Genomic DNA, 21,487 nt, shown 5'->3' on the forward strand with positions numbered 1-21,487 from the left:
GATTTTGGGCGGATTTTTAGGTATTTATTTTAAGTTAACCAAAATTAACTGATTAAAAATTATGAAGAAATCAGAGTGGCTCCCATATATTCTTTTCCACATAATTTTAATTACTTCAATTCTTGCTGCTTTATGGATTGTGGTATGACTTGTATATTTTGTCAAGTGAAGGTATAAATGGGAAAGGTCAACAAACCAATTCACGTGTTCGATTTCTTGGACTTGACCTATGTTATGATGTTATATGTGACGTTGACATTTCTCATGTCAAAAGGCTGAAGAAACAGTTTCAAGCAATGCTCAACAGATTTTTTTTTTTTTTTTTTTTTTAGAAATCACACAAAAGGCTGTGGAGGTGGGTGACTTCACTTTACACAGGCAGACAGATGCCAGCTGAGTCGGCAGCCAATCGCCAGCTTTTGTAAGACGAGATAGCACTCAGACAGAATACAAAGAGCGCTGGTTGTGAGTTTGATTGAAGCGAGGGCACCAAAGTGCATGATGTGAGAATATCTGAGGTGATGTGTAAAACAAGGGCGGAAAAGGCAGCACCAACCAAGGGACCAAAAAGACAAAAACAAAGGGGCAGCTGGAGACTGTCACAATCTGATGAATCCTATAATTTATGTTGTCCTCGCTCATATTGTAGATAAATGAATGTCTAACGGTGACACCTGAAGGTGACTTCTCAGCTAAAATCTTCTTCATTTTGTCTTTTCTTCCCATATCAACTGTCCACCTCCTCTCCGGTGCAGAATGATTACCGTAAGCTGTCCATGCAATGCAAGGACTTTGTGGTGGGCGTGCTGGACCTTTGCCGGAACACAGAGGAAGTTGAGGCCATACTGAACGGCGATGTGGATCAGTGCCCACCTACCGCCTATAACCGACCCTGCCTCAGCCGTGTCAAACTGGGCATCAAGTTTGAAGTAAAGAAGGTAAGAAAACAAGAGCGGCTGTTGAAAAAAACGTGAAGTTTAATTCGGCACGTTCAGATTTCCCCGTTTGATTCAGACCAGAGTCCTCTTCAGAGAGTTTCTTGGAAAAACTGTTTTGCTTGGGCGATTTTGAATGGTCTTCCGAACTGTGAACCAGATCTAACAAGCAATCTCTGGTGCCCTTGAAAATGTGAATTTCAGTTTGCTTGCAAATGGTCTTTGAATGCAAAAATGCAAAACAAAGGAGAAGACACTGAGACTATGACAGCACATAAAAGCTAACAAAAGAGAGAGGTGTGTGTGGTCAGCCTTTATGTACCTATTTATGTAAATCCTTTATTTGGTGAGTATGAAATACTATAGATTGCGTTCAGATTGAATTGGTCTAATCTAGTCTGCAGGCAATACATTCTCTGTGAACTTTTAATATGTAACAGTGTAACCCTATTAGCAGGTGGAAGTGCTTTACACTGTCATACACACACACACACACACACACACACACACACACACACACACACACACACACACACACACACACACACACACACACACACACACACACACAGTCCATCAAAAAGATTTGTGGTTCATTGTATTGCCGAAAGGCCTTCCAGCACATAGACAAGTGGAGAATAGATTTCAGCTGCCAAACCTGGATTTGGTGACAACCTGCCTAAGCCAACGCCGCTCCAATTTATTTTTGTTTTCTCCAGGATAGTAGTGAGTAATAATGGCCAAAAAGAGCAGCATGGTGTAAAATACCAAGAAAGGGAGCCTCGATAGGTATTCATCCAAGCAAGCTTTCCGTGACAAGCCACCTCATGGCTTTTGCTTTAGGCAGTCTTGGCCTGGAGGTCTGGAGGTTTAATTCCCACAGCAGACAGGTCACTGATGTGAGTCCCTGAGCAAGAACCTTGACCCCCCCCCACAACCCCATCAGCTCCCAGGGTCACCTGCTTAAGGCATCCTTTAAGTAGGATGGTTCGATGTGGAAAACAACAGGTGCTGTCGCATCCCTGGTGTTGTATTTCGCCTTGTTTTGCAATTTCATGGGTTTTTTTCCCCTGACGTTTCCTTTATTTTCAGGTTTAGTTCACCTCTTGGTTCATTTCAGTGTATTCTTGAGATGGCTCTATCGTCTGTGGATTTAGCCATCTTTAGTAGAGAATGACCAATATTGAAAACATCTCATATCATGGCTTAAAATCTGGTTTTCCAATATAAAGTGGGACAGGTTTGTGGAGGGACTACATATAGCCTGAGAGTATTTTCCGACAGTGTCAGAAATGTCACTTCACCACAGAGTCTACGAGCTGCTGCTATGAGCTACAGCCCTTAACAACCATTGGAAATGCAGCAGAGAATGGCACGACAGCCCCGCGCCGTATCAAAACATTCTCCTGTCATTTCCATACTAAACATTTTAACTGCATGTCCATGTTACTAGAACAGTTGCTCGATTCTTTGTTTCACTGGTTGACTTCATAAAGACATTGGTGGAAAACTGGATGTAGATAAGATAGAAGATAATATTGTTACTCTTGTGTACTGAAGTAGACTGCAGAGGTTGTTACCTCCTATTCATTGCAGAGTGATGTTTTTCCGTCAAAATCCATGACAGGTAAACTCACACGGTCCACAGGAGCCTTTGGCAGAGTTTCACATTGTCTGCGGAGACTTCTTCACGTTGCTTCACTTCACCTGCTTGTACCAGCTTTGGCTCCTCTGTGTTTGTGTTTATCAATTGTAACCTGTCCTTATGTCAGTGCTCGTTAGTCTGTCTTTTGTCTGTTTATTGGTGATGTATTAGTTTGGTTTTTCTTTTAACTCATGGTTGTGTCAAATATCTTAATCAAATGTTACCTCCCATTGTTCCATCCATGTCTTTGTCAATGGTAATTACACTACATCATAGGTGATGCCGAAGTAGTGTGAAGCATTTTTTGCTATAACCTTGATCAGGATCTTTTGAAGCCTTAACCATAATCTCAAGACTAATTGATTCAGAGCATTGAAGCTCCTGGAGCTAACCTCCCCATTATGGATAAACAGCATAGAGACCGTGTCCTGTAAGGGGATCAATAATGAATCACATCACATCAACTCGTGAAATAAATGAACGCCAGGACAAGGGCAGGGCAGGCAGCCCATCCCACTGTCTAAGATCCATTAATGTATTTTATTCACAATGTAATTTGATGCAATAGTGATGATTTATTTGTTCATTTGTATTCCATAAACGGTGGATGTAGAAATAGAACACTTTACATTTATGTAAAGTTTTGTACTTTGTACTTTGTACTCTTAACCACGATAAGAGCTGATTTAACATATGTCACTCTGATCGGTGTTGTTGAATCGTCATCACTAAGCCAATGCATTATAGAAGGTCGCTGAGTGGTTGGAGACTGTAGCCCACCCCAGCACCTATGACACTCAAGGAATCTTTCTATTGTAATGTTTGCAGTTGTATGACTTTCTTGTTAGACTGCCAGTATTAATAGATGTTCAATCTTGTAAACAGTAACATTGAAACTTACAGTATACTTTTACTTATCTTTATATACTTTAATATAGCTTGTGAAACCCTGAATATAGGGAGACAACTGTTTAAAAATGCTTTGGTGTGACTTGTGTGTAAGCTTGTATCCACGAGCCTTTTGTGCACCTATATAGTACATAGAGGGTTTTTGTATGATGCCATGCATGTGGCCTCAAAAGGACCGAAGTAAATAACTCTTAGCCTCTCTGCAAGAGCTAATCCCTGCTGAGCAGAGGTGCATTTTCTAAATGTCAGACCAAATCCCTTTTCTGTTTTGCTCAAACTATACCCTCTCATCCAGTGGGGTTTCTGTTTGACCCTGATATGCGCTTGTGTTTTGTGATCAGGTGTACAGTATTGCGAGTGCCTTTGTGCATATATATGTGCGTGTTTGCGTGAGTGTGTCTGCATGTTGGGTACTTTTGTTTTCACCCTGTACAACAGAGTGTGCCCAAAACAACGTAGCTAATTACAGGAGAGACAAGGAGAGGGGAGGATGGATTGCCATGGAAACTGGGTGGTGCATGACTGTGTGTTGTGCTGGACACGGGGAGGGTTCATGTCATGGGCCAGTGGTATGACAGACTACTCACTGGACACCTGTGAGAATCTTTTTTGCATGTGTTGTAGGACTTTCCTTCTTCTATTTAGACCTGAATGAGAGCACCAATACACACTGTTTATGTGTGAATGTTCTCATTTGCAGAAGTAAGCCATGGATGTCAACTTGCAGCACGGATAAATGATAAATGTGACGATGGAGGTTGATGGGTGTGTGTGTGTGTGTGTGTGTTTGGGGGGGGGGGGGGGGGGGGGGTGATTGATGGATGGAAACAAAGACACAGGCAACAAATGGATGGCAAGTTTGACCAGATGGGAACATCTTGGTTCGATCAAGGACACAGACCAAGAATAATACACAACACAATCTACACGAGTCGACCACCGACTGAGCATCGATTGTTCTGTTGTCCACATCCTTCCTCCAGCTGGAGGAAAAACATCCATCCTCTCCATCCTCATCAGACCTTCTCAGGCTTCTATTTGTCACATTTTTTCTTGGAATGAAGTCCGTAATTAATGTGAACACTCAGCCCTTCATATATGCTGCTTGGTTTCTGTTTCATGTTGTATAATAAATTGATTTTCCAACCTGCTTGTTGGTGGGGGGTTTTTTTTTCTCTCTCTAGGCGGTGCAAAGTGGCAGCCATAAATACAACCACGTTGTGAATAATGGAGTTAGACTTTAATGAAAACAAAATAAATGTGGCTCTAAATACAGCAAGCACACTCAGCAGCTTGAGCTACCTTGAAATGTAGAGTAACATTATGAAGCCTTTTCGTGGATGCAATGAAGTTGTGAACCTTCATGTCACATTGAAGTATTTCAATGACTTATAGTACAAATTCTACCTGTCATATAGGTCATGATAATGGACACGTGATAAGTGCTGTGGTTTTAAACCTGCTGTCGAGATTTGCGCTTTATTTTTTTCTCAACTGTTACGTGCCACAACCTGTTATGACCACTCACAGGATGAAGCCAAAATGGGCAATCGATTATGTGGTTGGTTAGGCCACGTTCTGGAAATACATCCTGGCAGCTCAGTTTATCCATTTTTTACATGTCTATTCATGTACAGCACTTTGGTTTAGCTGTAGTTTTTTTTTTTTTAAGTGCTTTACAAATATAGTTGAGTTGAGTTTAAAACAAAAGCAAATCTATGACGAAACTTTTTAATTGATATAAACTGTTCTGAATCAACATATTCGTTTGGTTTGTCACTCTTTCATTTGAAATTCTCATCTTCTTTCCCTTCAGTTTGTTGCCCATCCAAACTGCCAGCAGCAGCTGCTCACGATTTGGTACGAAAACCTGCCCGACCTGAGGCAGCAGTCTGTCGGTGTGAAGTGCGGGACAGTGCTGGGAGTCACCGTTGGCCTGCCCTTCCTGGCTATCGCTTACTGGATTATGCCATGCAGCAAGGTATAAACACACGGCATCCGCCAGCACAGTGTTAAGCCAAACTGAACAACAAACTAAACCGCGCAACTCAACTCGTAGCAGTATCGGATAATTATTACAGTTGTTTTCATTTCTACCATAACTTCCGAGAGAAATGTTCTCATTTGTCACTAATGTTATAGTGGCAGCTGCTCACAATACACTGGGTGTAATGTTGTTCTCACACCAAATGTGAAATCTGTTTGCAGCACCATTTACACCAAACCAATACCATTTCTGTGTTTGTCTCGGGACATTTCAGACTCGGCTTTACATTTAGTTTGAATGACATGTCTCTCATTTAAATCCCTTTTTAAATCATTTGAATTTTTTTTTAAATAGCTACAAACTGAATGCTGAAGGGATTCTTTCAATCCATCCAGTTCCTGTTCTTTATCTGTGTTACCCAATTCACAGGTTCTCTGCTCTGGATCATTCCCAGCTGCTAATAAGTGAAATCAAACAGAGAGAGACACGACCACACACTCTCATTCACACTTTATCGTCACCGTGGGGAATGCTTGCAAACTTCACCCAGACGAGAACGAGGGATACCCCCCCCCCCCCGTGAGGCGAAGGCGCCAACTACTACTGTCACTTTAGTTGTGAACAACTTTGTTGTTTGTAAACTTACTTCAGTTTGAATTTAGCTCATTTATAATAGCAGTGATTGTAATAATAAATGTATTTGATCATTTGAAAGCCGACATCACAGCTGCATATGCTCTACACACACAGAAAAACTAAATATATTGCTCCTCTTTGTCATCTTAAATGTTCAGGTCATAAGATGACGTTATGTATCCAGACCAGATGCTTTCCCACTAGTTTTTGGGACAGTTTACTTCGTGCCAATATGCACAGACAGAAAAATGCCTAACCTGTCTAAAAACATCCAAGATTTCCGGTATATAGAGCGCTGTGTAATCATCATTTGATTATTGGGCTTAAGGCAATTTATCAGGTTTTCCTAATACTCCATCAGGCAAATTATAATTTGTAAAGTGACACAATACGGCACACATGCAGCAGTCGAGCGAGCGGTTATGCAAATGTTCTCATCAACCTGAATAATCCTCAACCTCATCATGGTGTGTGTGTGTGTGTGTGTGTGGGTGTGTGTGTACATGCGTGTGTGCGTGCGCGTTTAGGTGTGTGAATGTGCTAATGTACTATCATTCGGAAAAGCGCTGAGGACTTCTGAGTGGTTCACAGTATTTGTGAGCGATGAATTAGTCATTTTGCAGACAAAGTGGAAAAGAGCAGCTGATGTCAAGTGTGTGTGTGTAGATGTGGAGTGTTTTAGCGCAGCGAGTGCATCTCCTCTGGTGACATATGTGATTCCATCACGAGGCAATATCTGCATCTGATCGCGTTGTGCCGTCTGCACCTGTCAATCTAAATATGTGTGCAAGTGTGAATGTGTGCACATTTGTGTGTGTAGGATTACTTTTGAATATGAAGCAACCAACCGATTAGTCTGCATGTCACAGTGTGCAATTTTTGTGACACAGCTGAGAGAGCCCAAAAAAAGTAGCAGTGTTAAGAAATAATTGATTATTTTCGGATAGCGGGCTTGGCGTCATCTGATGTTTTTGTTATCACTTTGTATTTTTTCTTTCATGCATGTCATTACAAAAAGTTGTTTACATTTGAGATGTTTAAAGATCACTGCTATGGAGGGTGGGATAGAAAAAGCAGTTTAATGAAATAAATAACGGGGGGAGAAGCATGTTTATTCATGCTTAACAACAATGTGTCATGGGGCTCAGCAGAAACAAAAAAAACAAACAAAAACAAATGTCCACTAAGGATTCAATAATGAAAAAGATAACAGAATAAGCACACGGGGAAAAATACAGAAAGCAGACAGATAGGATATGGTGCAGAGAGACGGCTTTGATGTGATTTGGCTGATTGTGTATAGTGTGCTCTTCTGCACCTGCAGCTAATCACGCTATTTTGTTCTGCATATTGCCTCAATTGCTCATCCTCTGCAGCTCATGATATTCTCAGTTTTGGCAGCACCACAACACCCTACTATCAAAACCACAAACCACATCACATTTCATCGTTTCATCACGTTTTTATCGGAACCCTATATTGGTTTTGATGTGATGGCAAATAGATATGCATTCAGATATACTTTGTTCATATTGGTCAATAGAATTAGGAAATAGTATAATAAAATCCATTACGATAATCTAGTATGATGATGATACATGTAGTTGAAACAAGATGGCGGTGAGACCTTCTAATTCGCCAAAACATTTACTGGCAGTCTCAATATTTGATCAACAAATAATACATTTGTATTGCTCTATTCAAATTCATGCTGGCTTCATGAATACAGATGACCAAATATTATTAATAATGAGCGTTAAATATCTTGTCATGGGAGTCATATTTTCCATTAATACAGGATTCCATCCTTGAGCAAGTCAGTTGTATGTATGGTAATTATGCCAGCTATCACAGTCAATACATCGTTGATATGCTGACATTTGCAAATGCTATGAATTGCTTCTTTATTAATGGATTTTTTTTTTTTTTAACCATTTGCTAACCATGCAATTTACTGTAATTTCATTGCACTGCAGCTCCGACCACATTGTTTAGAGTTTTTGATAGTTGTAGTTCCATAAATTTAACATGAAGTCTCTCTATTCTCTACTGCTGAGACAGTTAGATTTCTCTGAATAGTTCTGCACTGGGCAAAATCTTGCACATACACAACTGTGAGACTGGTGCGGCTGAAATACTCTATCAATAATTTCATGATCCCCGATTCGACGAGATGGTCAGTTCAGATGTAACAGTAAACTGTTGTACTTTTCATTCATTAGACAGTTGAGCTGTCCAAGAGACTTCACAATAGCATTTTCTGTCTATATTTATTACAATTTATAAAAAAAATTAAATATATATATATATATATATAAAAATGATAGAATATATACTGCCAACATATATTATTTATATATTTTTTTATGTTTCTACCAATATTCCTTTCAGCCCAATGGAGTTGCGCTCATGGACACTGTAGAGTTGCAAAATATATATATATACCATCCATGTTCTGTATTGCTTCATTCATGTCAGGGTCGCGTCACATAGGAGTTGATCACAGCTGACTATGACTGAAGGCAGGGTTGCGAGTTCCATCGCCGGGCACACAGTCCTGTAGGGTTAAGAATCACCAGGCAACTTCTTCCCACTCGGTTTGGTGCATGCGGCAATGGTGGGTCTGATGTGTTATGGTGCATGCAGAGAGAAGGGATGTCCTGTGGGTAGTTAATATTGAACACAGCAGGTTCAGAGAGGGGCGGATGTTCGATCTCAAACGTCTCTATGGGGTTGGAGGTTTGTGTGTCTGTGAGAGTGTGGGAATATTTGTTGCTGTTGTGGAGACCTGAACCTGTTTATCCAGTCACTGTCTGTGGTCCTTCGTATGGAGCCAGAAACAAATAGAAAATTAACCCACTTTAGACTCAGAAATGGTTTAGCATTAGTTAAGTGATCGGTGGAGGTTAAGAAAGTAGATTTTAGTTTTCGTTATGTCAGCAAGTAGAATAATGTTACATAACGTGCCTGCGTATCACCGTCTTGGCTCAGTTTTGTGCAATTCTAAGCTCTCCTCTATGTGTAGGCATGTTGAACACTGTGCAGAACCATCTTGTATCACATTCTCCCCATATGGTGCACTTCTCAAACTCTGCTGATTGTTTGGCATCTAGTTACCCCGTCATTGTGTTGCTGTGAAAGCAATTGGCGGTTAAGCGCGTCCATGACTGACAACAGCTGCTGTTTGCCTGCTATGATTGTTGTGTAGTGGTGCTTTTCAGCTTTTCATCACCGGGGACTGAAATCTCAGGAACCCCACTGAGGGCACAAGTTGTCTCGGTAAATAAAAACAGATGTTTTGTTTGGCTGAAATTTCAACTGTTCAAAAACAAGTCATATGTTGTTGTTTTTTTTTTTTTTTCTATTACTCCCTTAGAAACGAACATATCTTGTGAGCTTTTACAATAGAGGCCAGATTGTTGAACTGGCATCTGCTGTCTACTAAGTTTATCGAACATCGGGGTTACATTTACAATTTCAATTAAGTTATGAGAGTAATCTCCTGATCATAGTCACAGTTCTTCATTCACTCGCCAATATTACCAAACCACAAATCCATCTCTACTTGTAAACTGTCCTGAATCTTTTCCCTAACAGTTTGGTCAGATCCTGCGAAGCCCCTTCATGAAGTTTGTGGCTCACGCGGTTTCCTTCACCATCTTTCTGGGTCTGCTGGTTGTCAATGCTTCTGATCGCTTCGAGGGCGTCAAGAACCTGCCCAACGAGACCATCACAGACCACCCGCGACAGGTGTTCAGGGTCAAAACCACCCAGTTCTCCTGGACAGAGATGTTGATTATGAAGTGGGTTTTAGGTGAGTACACGTATATAGATTTTTATTCGAGCAGATCAGTCACTGATAGCTCAAATTGTTCACCGTGAGTGAAAGTCACAGTACAATTTCCACCCTGGAGTACAAGGAGAGATTATAGGGGAGTCCAGAGGCTTTGCCTGCTGAGAGATTTTCAAAAAGATTTTTTACACGTCAGAATAAAAAACGTATTATAGTAAGACACTTTTTAAAATATAATGTCGCCTGAATATTGGTGAGAACAGGTGTGTCTACTACCTTGCTTTTCTGTACTGCATTTGCTTAACTCATGTTTTAGGAAATCAGAGATCAAAGAGGAGATTTACACGTTGCTGAAAATGTTTATTAATGAGTACAGGCATCATTAAAATCATACATGAACTAAGTTTGAGAAAGTATTTGAGGCCAATTCAAAGTATCCTTTCAAGTTTATCTAAACAGCAGCAACAACCTGTTGCCCACCTTTGATGATGTGAACCATACTTAAAGTTTGATAGCACACTGTACCAACCGTAGAGATAAAAGCCAAGGTCCTGGCAATACAACGATTTATTCATTTCTATCTTAAAGAGATCAAATACAAGTTTCCGAGTTGGATTGAACCCTGACTGGACTTCTCAAAGCTGTGGCCATGCTGAGTCTGAACTATAACCAAGAGGGACGTCGAAGTGAGAAGTGGTGTTGAAGATATGTTGGAGAAGTGAATAGATAGGGAGATTGTGAGAAAAGGGTTTGCTGTGAAAGGCAGAAGGTGTGTCACATGCGAGAAAATGGGCATGAAAAAACAAGGTGATAGAAAGGCGTGACAGACAAAACCAACTCAAGAGATAAATAACCCGTGGCGATATCCTTCCAACCTCAGCTTTTTCCCCATCTGTCTGTGGTCTTCCCTGTCATGCACACACACATAATAAAATTGTGTGTGTTTTGTGTATGTAGGCACGCATATGGTTCTGTTTTTATTTGTTGACATATAATATCTTCATTTTTTTCCCCATATTGGGTAATTCCGGCAGCAGGTGCTGCTTATCCTTCATAAGTGTGTGTGTGTGTGTGTGTGTGTGTGTGTGTGTGTGTGTGTGTGTGTGTGTGTGTGTGTGTGTGTGTGTGTGTGTGTGTGTGTGTGTGTGTGTGTGTGTGTGTGTGTGTGTGTGTGTGTGTGTGTGTGTGTGTGTGTGTGTGTGTGTGTGGCTGAGTTAGACCAAGTAATTGGAATTCCAGCGCCATGCTTTGAAAGCCCAGTAATTGTTATAGAGATGATACAGATCAGGGCGCCTTTTTCACTGAGCAATTTTCTTCTTGTTTTCGCCCCAGATAGAGAAGACAGAGTGGTTGCATAAGAGGAATTAATAAGTGTTTGTGCATGTGTGTGTTTATACGCTGACATTATGGGAGCTTGTTGTCCTTGTTGGGCAAAGCAAATGTCTCCACTATGAACATCGTAGCATGTTTATGCTAAAGTCGCTTTTTAAAGTTAAACTGTGGTTGAGTTTAACTTTAGAGTTTAGAGTTGGTCATTGCAAAGTCTGCAAGTGTCTGTGTGCGTGTGTCTCCTTTCAACCACAAACCTTCCATGTATTTCTTGAACTTCAATTGAGGGAGAATATAAGTGTCAGAGATCCACTGGATCCATTTTCTTTTTTATAAAATTGTGCTATATTCAGTTGTGGGATGAGCAGTAGAAAAATGTTCATGAAAGAATTGCTATATCTATTTTGTGAATGCCAAACTGTTTTTCTTTGCTGTTGCTATTAACTCTTTGGAGTTTATGATAAACTCTTTATCACTGAGTAAAAGCTCATAGTTTTTAAGAGAAGAGCTGCCTAATCTTTTAGAGTCCAAATCAGTTTTTATTATGTATTCTTCATTTTTGTAGTTCCCCAACATGTTTTTCTTTGTCTACGTTCTCCACCTTCAGGTATGATTTGGTTCGAGTGCAAAGAGATCTGGAGCGACGGGCCCAGGGAGTACATCATGCACCTCTGGAATGTTTTGGACTTTGGCATGTTGTCAATCTTTGTGGCATCATTCACGGTGCGCTTCATGGCTTTCCTCAAGGCGTCCAAAGCCCAGCAGTACGTGGATATGCACGTACCAGATGAAGACATCAGCAACGCCTCACTGCCTGACGAAGTGGCTTACTTCACTTATGGTAAGCAGCGACTCCAAACTGAAAGACCATTTTCGGCACTGATTTAGTGCATAATTCTGTTTTTGTGAAAAGTAAATATTTTATATTTTTATTTTTATATTTTATCTTCGTTTTGCTTCATGGAACTTTGGTATATTGTCGATTCACGTGTTTGACTCACTCTGTGTTTGAGGTTGTATTACTTGATGTTAACTATCTAATTCTTTCCACATCGCTGCTTGACACCAAATAATAGAAAGTACAAACTCCTGAGGGCCTGAATGTTTGCAGTATTATATCTGTCATTGATAAGGACTCACAAATCAGAAGGTATCTGTGTGCAAATGTTATGAGTACTTCAAATTCTGAGATTGTGGGAGAACCTAGACAAGAGAATCTGGATGTATTTGTCATTTAGATGTGAATGTCATTTTTGCATACTTTCCTCGAATAAGTATTTGTGCACACAATCTCTTATTTGACAATCACGGCACTGCTCAGAAACAGTCACAGTGCTTACAAATTATACAACAACAAATACAAAGACATTCATGCAATCACTCAGACTTGTATGTGTGTTCATAAATTACTCAGCATGGAGGTGAAAAATGTATGCGGACAGATACAAAGACATCAGCAAAAAATAAAACGGCAGAATACAAGTTGCAGGCTTTGTGGCCTTTTTTCGTGGCCTCCCAATGCAACCTTCATCGGTGCTGTCACCTGGTGGTCTGACTCCGTCATGACACAGTAGATCAATAGAGGCGTATATCTCAGACGGCAGCAGCAGTGGTCATCATCATAAACTGTTCTCCTTATGCCTTCTGATGCGTTGAAATGTAGATGGATTGTGCATGATGCCAGTATCTCTGGATCTCAGTCGTCACAACAGCAATATAGTCAACAAGAATCCCTCAAGCTTTAATCATCTCTTTTTATGTTTCCCTCTCGCTTAATTATGTCGTCTTTCTTCATGTTGCCTCATCGGCAATCCATTTTTCTCATCTCTCGCTCTGTCCTCACCTCTCCTTGAGGACTCTATCCCTTTATCCCCATGTTTTGCGGCCCAACCCAGCTCTTCCTAGTCTTCTATCTTCCTTTTCCTCTTTAAGTGTGACTTTCCAACATCCCTCCACACTTAATCCACCTCATGTGGTTCCGTCTCCCTCCAACCAAACACAATGTTCTTAATTGCCATGATTATGCTTCTTATGAACATTTACTGCAGATCTACTGTAATCACACATCTACTCAGTGCATACTGTACATAGGAAGAATTCACAGACCAAGCAAAGTGATCACGAACTTCAACATAAATATGGGTAAACTGAAACGAAGGTAAAATGGTTTATGTCCCTGATATGTTGATGACAACAATAAACACTCACTATGCTAGTAAGTACAATGTTTTCACTGACTATAATTTTGTCATTAATATAAAACTGCTGACATAATTGGTTTCCTTTGTACAAGTCACAGAAGAACTGAAAATATACGTAGATTCATAAATGAGACACTAAATAGTCATTACATGTGGATTTGCACCATAAACATCCCTGAATATTTTTTGGGGTTTGTTTTGGGGGTTTTTTAGATTTGTTATCTGCTTTTATTTTTGTTTCTTTTATTGCATTGGTGTGTTTGGGATGCGAAAGATTTCTGCAAAAATGAAAATAATCTTTGCATTAGTTTTTGATGTTTTATGTCTAGGAAAAAAAGTATCTCATGAATCGAAGGAAATCAGCTCTGGACAAGTACGAATTAAGAGGGGTGTTGTGTCAGTGCTATTTTTGTAACTACTTGTTTGCATGATTAATCAGATGCTGTTTACAGTCAAGATGTCTGCTTCAGGCTGCACAGTGATGAAGCGGTTCATACTTTCGGACCTTTCTGTGTGGAGTTTGCATGTTCTTCCTCTGTATGCATGTATCTGTCAGTTGGATAAAACCTGCCATAGTCATTAAAAAAAAAAAACAACTATATTACATTAAATCAAAACTCTACACAAAACAAACTAGATCACATTAAATCAAAACTCTACACAATGACTCATTTGCAGTTCCTTTCTTTCTTTTTTTTGACAAAAGTTAACAACAGAAAAACCCTGTTCTTGCTCTCTTTCAGCGAGGAACAAGTGGAGACCATCTGACCCCCAGATCATCTCGGAGGGCTTGTATGCCATCGCTGTGGTTCTGAGCTTCTCGCGCATCGCCTACATCCTGCCAGCCAACGAGAGCTTTGGCCCACTGCAGATCTCACTTGGGCGCACAGTCAAAGATATCTTCAAATTCATGGTCATCTTCATCATGGTGTTTGTGGCCTTCATGATCGGCATGTTCAACCTGTACTCATACTACCGTGGAGCGAAGTACAACCCTGCCTTCACCACGTGAGTTCTGAAAGTCTGTTGGGGTCTTTTTCTCTGTGCCCGGGAAACGTATTGGACTGTGTAATCAACTTTGACATCCCTGGATCCATCTCACTTCACATACTAAGGCTTTTTCATTTTCCTTTTTTTTTTTACTAGGGAGCATTAAGGTCAACTGCCATAGAGGAAGAACAAAATTACTAATGTCAAAACATTGAATTTGTATCTGTCACTATCATCTCCATAAGAGCATGTCACATACACATCTCCAGGACAGTAAAAATAATCACATAGCTGCTTCGATGAGATTGTTTTCTGGGTTCATTAAATGCTCAGTGCTTTATCAGCAGCAGAGATCGAACTATAATCTCCCCTCAGGTCTAATACCGGCAATAAGGCCATTTAGTTAAATTTAATAAGGAGAATGGTCAATGGGGTGGCACACTCACTAAAATCCATAACAAACACTGGTGAATTATGGTTTTATCTTAAAGCTCTGACAGATTTGCAGGTATGAACCGAGACACTTCTCTTTCCCCAATTTGTATTCAGTGATTGGTACAGGACCAATCCACAGAATGAAAATGAATCAGAAAACAAAATTACAGATTTTAGTGTCAGATAAGTCAGATTTCTGTCTAGTGCTCCAATACTGCTATAATTACATTGTCTGTTTCGTCTGATGAAACAAATGCAGGATTTATGCTTACATTTTAATCGATATAGATTTTAAATGTCAAGAAGTGAACTCTTCTGGAGTTTTGACACTAATTGTGGGGATTTCATTGCCTCTGTGGTACAAGACTGAGCTCCTGAATTGATAACCACCAGGCTAAAGTCGGTGAATTAAATTGACCATAGACTTAATGGTGGTGGGTACCTTGATACAGCATTTACTTACTACACACATATCCTCTGCTCCTCACTCACAGCCTGATGTGACCCAGTACTATCTGTGACGTGTATTTAAGGTAAAGGAAGACAATGAAAGCGGGACATGTTATGTTTGTGTTCATTAATTGAGCCTCATGCAGATGGAGAGGGTATTGACAACACTTGAAGTATTAAATGCACTCTGCCTGGTAAAAGTGCTATATTCAATGCAAACATCAGGGCTATTCAAATAGAAAAGGGCCCATTTTAACATGGGAGTTATATAAAGTTGACCTCACAATACTAAATGTGGTTTTTTTTCTGTTTTCAAACATCAACCACTCCAACTATTGATTCAAGGTCTATTGTTATGCATTACCATAAATACACTGTGTAAACTTGGAAAAAAAATCTACATATTGAGCACATAAATCCTTCAGTTTTTTGTATTAATCTCTCTGCCTGCACATTCATGTCACACTTGAGCTGCAACCAAAGTGAATGCTTGACTTGCACTGCTGGATATTTGAGGGGGAAATGATATGTCTTACCAAAATCCCTCTCTGAGGTCTCTCTCTCTGTCCCAATTCATTGCTGTTTTTCTTAGAGGATCTTGTTCATGGATTTAAAGAGATGACATGATAATTAATCTGCCCAATCCAGTAAAGGAAACCATATTTTTAAAAGTTCACGTGCTAGTCTTTTACTTACCAACTAGAGCAGAAACAATCAATAATATTTGAATGTGTCTCATGACAGAGATCTTTATATTCAAGGATGTGCTGCATGTTGGTGTACTGTTGCAGACTCTTGCCCAACAGGAAGACAATTCCAAGTTTATTTCTAAATTCACCACATAATGCTTGGGGGATTTATGTGTGGAGTAGCCTGTTATTTCTGTGCATCCATCTTCTAAAGTGATTTATCCAGCTCGGGGTTTTGGTGCACTGGAATCGATCCCAGCTGACTGTGGCTGAAGGCTGGTTACACAGTGAACGGGTCACTATTCTATCACTGGGCAGTCACATAGATTAAGACAATTATATGAATTCCCATTCACTACTATGGGCAATTTAGAGTCACTGATTAATGATATAAACACATTTTTGGATGGTTGGAGGAAGCCAGAGTACCCCAAGAATGTGTGGAGTTTGTTTGAGTACTCAAAAAGTTCAAAAAGTTATGTTTTAGATGAATGCCTTCCTTTAAACTTCCCAAATTAAAGTCAGGCAACGTTTTTAAGATGATGGATGAAAAGAAAGTCAAGGGTGGCAGAGCCATGCAGTGCTTAATCAGTTCTCACAGCAAGAATACCTGGGTTCAAATCCAGGCTCAGGCTCTCCTGTATGGTGCACGCCACGTGGCTGCATGCCCCTGAGCTCCCCAGCCTCAACACAAAAGATTTGTATGTCATTACAATTGGTGACAAAGGCTGCAAGAGAGTGTGAGCTGTGAACAGATTTTTGGTAACCAGTCCAGATCCTTTGTTTTCATTTCATGCAAACCACATTGTGGAAAAATATCTCCCCTTAGTTCTCAGTTACTCATTTGTTCTTCTCACATCGAGCTTTCCAATATTAACTAACCACTGCCAGATGTCCACATCTTTATAATCAATTGCATAAGCCCTGTGCTTTGTGCCTTCTTGCTTGGCTTCAGGCCTGTTTGCTTCTTTTGCTGGTTTGGAGTTCTCCCTGTACACCATGAGGTAGTCAGAGGCGCCAAAGTTTAGCCGTGCAGACTCACCGCACTGCACCCAGGTTTCAACGTCCCAACACAACCAAAGCCGAAGGATTCAACATGATAAAGTTAGAATGACCTCAGAGTATTGCAACCACTTTGTTGTTTGTAATTGTTTTGGCAGGCTGCACAGTGGATGTGATCCAGTTTTCCTGGCAGCCCTTGTCATGTCAGTCAGCTTGATTGTCCATCTGTCTACTTCCTAATCACCTTTAGGATACAGGAGTGTTTCTCTTTAACATGTGTGTATCCAAGCTTAGCCACACTGTGTTTCCATTTTTACATCTCCATTCTGTCAACAACAAGGCAGAAGGTCCTTAAATTCCATTCCGATAAATCAGCTTAAAAGCTACAGAAATGATAAAGGGTATAAACACCAGATGCAAGGTTAGCAAACGACCTTTGATTTGAGCTCACTCAATGTATATATGTATCCTTACATTGTCCCACCAGCTGTGATGTATGTGCACAGTAGAACTAACTTCCAAGTTTATGTCTCACCGGAGATTTATTTCAGAAAGGATAATGAATGATAAGTGGTGTGTGAGCTGACTTCGAGTGCGATGACTCTGCTTCCCATTGCTGACTTACCCTGCACCTCCATGCCGTGCATATCACACTGGTTCCTCTGCTGAGTTTCAGCACCAAGGGTCTTAGTGGCTCTGAGTTCTGCTTGGCTGCCCACATGGAGCCAAGGATCCAGGCAATGTGATGAGCAGGCAGACGGAGCAGAGATTTCCCTGACAGGGAGGCACACAGACAGGTAGAAATAGTCTAATGGAGTTGAAATGGAGTGTCGGAGAGATAGTGGTCACATTCCAACTGTTTGACATAATAAAGACTTTTTTTTAAAAAGCCAAGAAGAAGTACAGAAAATACCCTTGGTCTTGTAGATGGAAGCGTTTTATCACTGCTATTACACAGTAATTTCCACTGTGAGTGATCCGGCTCCATACATTGTCCCCTTATCGCTTTTCTTTACCACTTCAGAGATCAACATCAAGGCTGATTTCAGAAATCAGTATTAACACAGAAGTGTTAAAAATAGAAGCCACTTATTATTTGAACAGCCTTTCACTGCACTTCTTATCAGAGCAATATGAGGAGCTGCCCCTGAATTTCTGCTTCTGAAAGAGGCTGTGACACTTCAGCTGCAAATTCTGGCTGTAAGAGATTCACTGCCGTTTTTACCTGCTGTAATCTTTCCTGCCACCAGGGGTCAGTCTGACATCAAATCTCAAGTGCATGAATGGCGTTTGTCAGAGCTAATATTGAACTAAACTTAAAAGAGATAAAGTAAAGCATTTATTCAGAACAGAGACGTTGTTTGCTTGTATGAATCATTTTTAATTAAGGATTTAACTTTTCCATAAATGTATCATTGAAGTGGCACCTTGATGCTTTTTTTTCTTTTTTTTTTAATGAGCCTTGTTGATTTTGCTGTCACTTCAGTTTGAAGTCTGTATCTCCCATCCCGTGTCATCATGCAGAGAACATATGCCTTCATGGGTGTCTGTACTCACCTCCGCATGTGTGGGCAGTGTGTGATTTTTCGTATATGACAGGATGCATTAGATGGAGGGCAGAAGAAAGGGTTTTGCTGATAGCTCTGACTCAAGAAACTAAAGAAGGAGCCAGGTGGATGTGGTAATGATACCTCAGGAGGGGCCTTCCATCTGGGGTACAAAGGCAGGGATGCGAAAGGCAGAATATTGGCGTATAATAGAGTGAGGCTGGGGAAGATAACACCATCTTTCGCAGCGGCAAAACTCACACACATAAACCCACAGCTTGATGGGGCTTAATGAAGACTGAACAGTAATAGCCACACGCACTATATCCCCAGAGGCGTGAAGACACCTCTGACTCACACACTTAAAAAAAAAACACACACACACAAGCCACATGCTCTTTGTGGAGTCCCACGCAGTTATGGTTTCACATGTGCAGACACACTTCAGATGGAGCGTGTACGCTGATACGCACAAAGGACGCTCTCAGTGTCTCTCAGCGATATCCAATGACAGGCGCTTGATGCACAAACAAACCCTGAAAAGATCGATTCAAACTCATCAAGGACCTGTTCTTGTGTTTTCCAGTTAGCCCTGCATTGCAACACACCACAGAGTAAGGCAAGAAGGAAGTATAAATGCATTAAAATAAAAAAATTAACATTGCATTGACCCTGCACATACTATGTACATAAGGGTAGTATAAAAAATTACACTGTGAAACACCAGGGCAAAAGAAAAACTAAAGCGATGATGTCTGTTGGGAAGAGGAGGAGGGCAGCGGGAGATGGAGGGAATGAGGGATGAGAAGAGAACCACATGGAGCGACGCAGAGGACGGTGCTTTTGGCTTAGTTCTTTGTTCAGGCAAAATGCGGGAGATGGGCCAAATACATAGACAAAGGAAGAAAAAGAAGAGAGAGAGAGAATGAGAGAAGGTCACACAAACCAGAGAACAGACAGAAACGGGCTCAGTATACATTTACTGTCATTATTTGAAAAGAATGGCATGAAATCATGATGTGCTTTGTCCACCATCGGTCGACTCTCTTTATTAAGCGTCTCATGATCATTGTGTTTCGCCTAACTTATATGCCATTGTGCTGCTTCGTGTCATTCCTTCAATGTCTTTCATGCGAGACACTTTTAATGCAAGAAAATCCAGGAAAGATAAGAGGCATTTGAGACTAAACTGAGGAACAAAGTCAGTGAACACAGAGGGGGCAGGGATTTAAGGGCAAAGAGAATAGTAGAGTCAAAGATGGCACACAAAAAACCGCGATAAAGATGCACAAAGGAAGTTCAAATCAAAAGTGGGGTCTAAAAAAAAAATTGGGGGATTAAAAGGAAAAACTAAATGAGCATTAAAGAGGGTCTGGAGTGGCGGATAGAAGACAGGTGGTGAAAGAGATGTGGTCTGAAAAGAGGATAAGAGGTGGGTGAGAGAACCGAGAGTCAAAGTGTGAACAAAAGACAGAATTTATTAACTCTGACGGCAAGGCAGAAGTGTCGTGTTCAGCCTTTACCAGTCAGCCACATCTAAATGTCAAAATAAGGAAGGGAAACGCCATTATGATTAAGCCAAGTCAGGCACAGTGAAAAGAGACCCAAAAGTTACAGAATAAAGAATTCACTCACGCTGTGTGGCCAGCACTGACTGTTGAATTCTAATGCTTGCATTAAAAGCGATATTTAAAATGTTAAAATAACTCCCCACATTATCATTACAAATGATGTCAAGCTTTTAATATATTTCTTGGTGACATATAATACTTAGATTATCACAGAACACTAATTCAATGCAATGGAAATTATTCTTTTGGCAAGGCTTAACTCTTTACAGGGTGTGTGACTATATTTGCAAACTTTCTTTTATTCTAATGCTGATAAGTTATTTGTATTCACAAATTATGCCTGGTTGAAATCAGTTATCAGATAATTGTCTTACTGTTCAGGGAAGAGTTAGGTGGCAGCATGTGTAAAGGGGAAAAAAAGTCTTCTTAGTTACTTTACAATTATAAAATACAAAGAAGGAGCCCTGAAATATATTATCCAATGCATTCAGTTTACTTTGTAAACATGTTGGCAGGTTAAAGCTCACAATAGAACGTGATGTCTATAAAAGTATTATAAGTGAATAAGTTCATGGGCTCATGATCTGATCTGCTTCAATTAATTAAATTCTAGTCTTATCTCACATAAACAAAAATGTGAATTGCATGGCTCAGACGTGCAAATGTCAAATGACAAAATATAAAATATTCCAAACAGGCACTCATGTGCAACTAAATAAATTGATGAATACAAAGGTCACTTTTTCCTGCGTCCAACCTTGGTGCAGAGATACAGAGAAAATTTTAATACCTTGTCCTGAGCAGAGCATTAGTTGCTGTGTTACGTTTGCAAACCACTTTTCCTCCTATAAAGGAAGTTAGAACAAAATGCAAACATGGAAAAATATTACTCTTTGTTTGAGCTTCTTGCCAAATTTCTACCAGCATCAAGTAGTGCAGGGTCAACCGGATCAGGAGTCCAGCTCTGTGTTTCCTTCTATTGACTTAATGTGATCTCCCAGATGGAGTAAGAGCAGAAAGGCGTGCAACATCAGAGGAAGATAGTGTTCCTGAATCTAATGGAGCAAATCTGAAGCACTGACCTCTCCTTCATCTTCTAAAGCAAATGTGTCAAACTCTGGTCCTTGAGGGCCGCCGTCCTGCATGTTTCCATGTCTCTCTGCCTCAACACGGCATGTTGCAATGAGCAGCTCATAATCAGGCATTCTGTTGAACTCGTACTGTTGAGCTGTGGCCCTCCAGAACCTGAGTTTCACAAACAGGCCAGATGTAAAGGACGAGCAGTTAGTTAGTTTCCCACTTCAGTTTGTCCAATTCATTGATTTAAGAAGCAGTTGATAAAAAATACATTGTAATGTAATGAGAAAT

The 21,487-nt window shown here is 40.4% G+C and overlaps 1 protein-coding gene across 1 annotated transcript in view; it reads left to right on the forward strand.

Annotated features, from left to right (window-relative positions):
- trpc7b (transient receptor potential cation channel, subfamily C, member 7b) overlaps window positions 1-21,487 on the forward strand; it is a gene marked incomplete at both ends in the record, with an annotated part of 49,550 nt that overhangs the window by 12,987 nt on the left and 15,076 nt on the right. The window contains 5 exons of the mRNA XM_080502219.1: window positions 756-938; window positions 5,306-5,470; window positions 9,710-9,926; window positions 11,842-12,075; window positions 14,179-14,443. Coding sequence (XP_080358345.1) covers window positions 756-938; window positions 5,306-5,470; window positions 9,710-9,926; window positions 11,842-12,075; window positions 14,179-14,443 — 1,064 coding nt within the window. The remainder of the gene's footprint in view (window positions 1-755; window positions 939-5,305; window positions 5,471-9,709; window positions 9,927-11,841; window positions 12,076-14,178; window positions 14,444-21,487) is intronic.

This window comes from Blennius ocellaris (genome assembly GCF_963422515.1).
Source record: "Blennius ocellaris genome assembly, chromosome: 9".
Taxonomy (NCBI): domain Eukaryota; kingdom Metazoa; phylum Chordata; class Actinopteri; order Blenniiformes; family Blenniidae; genus Blennius; species Blennius ocellaris.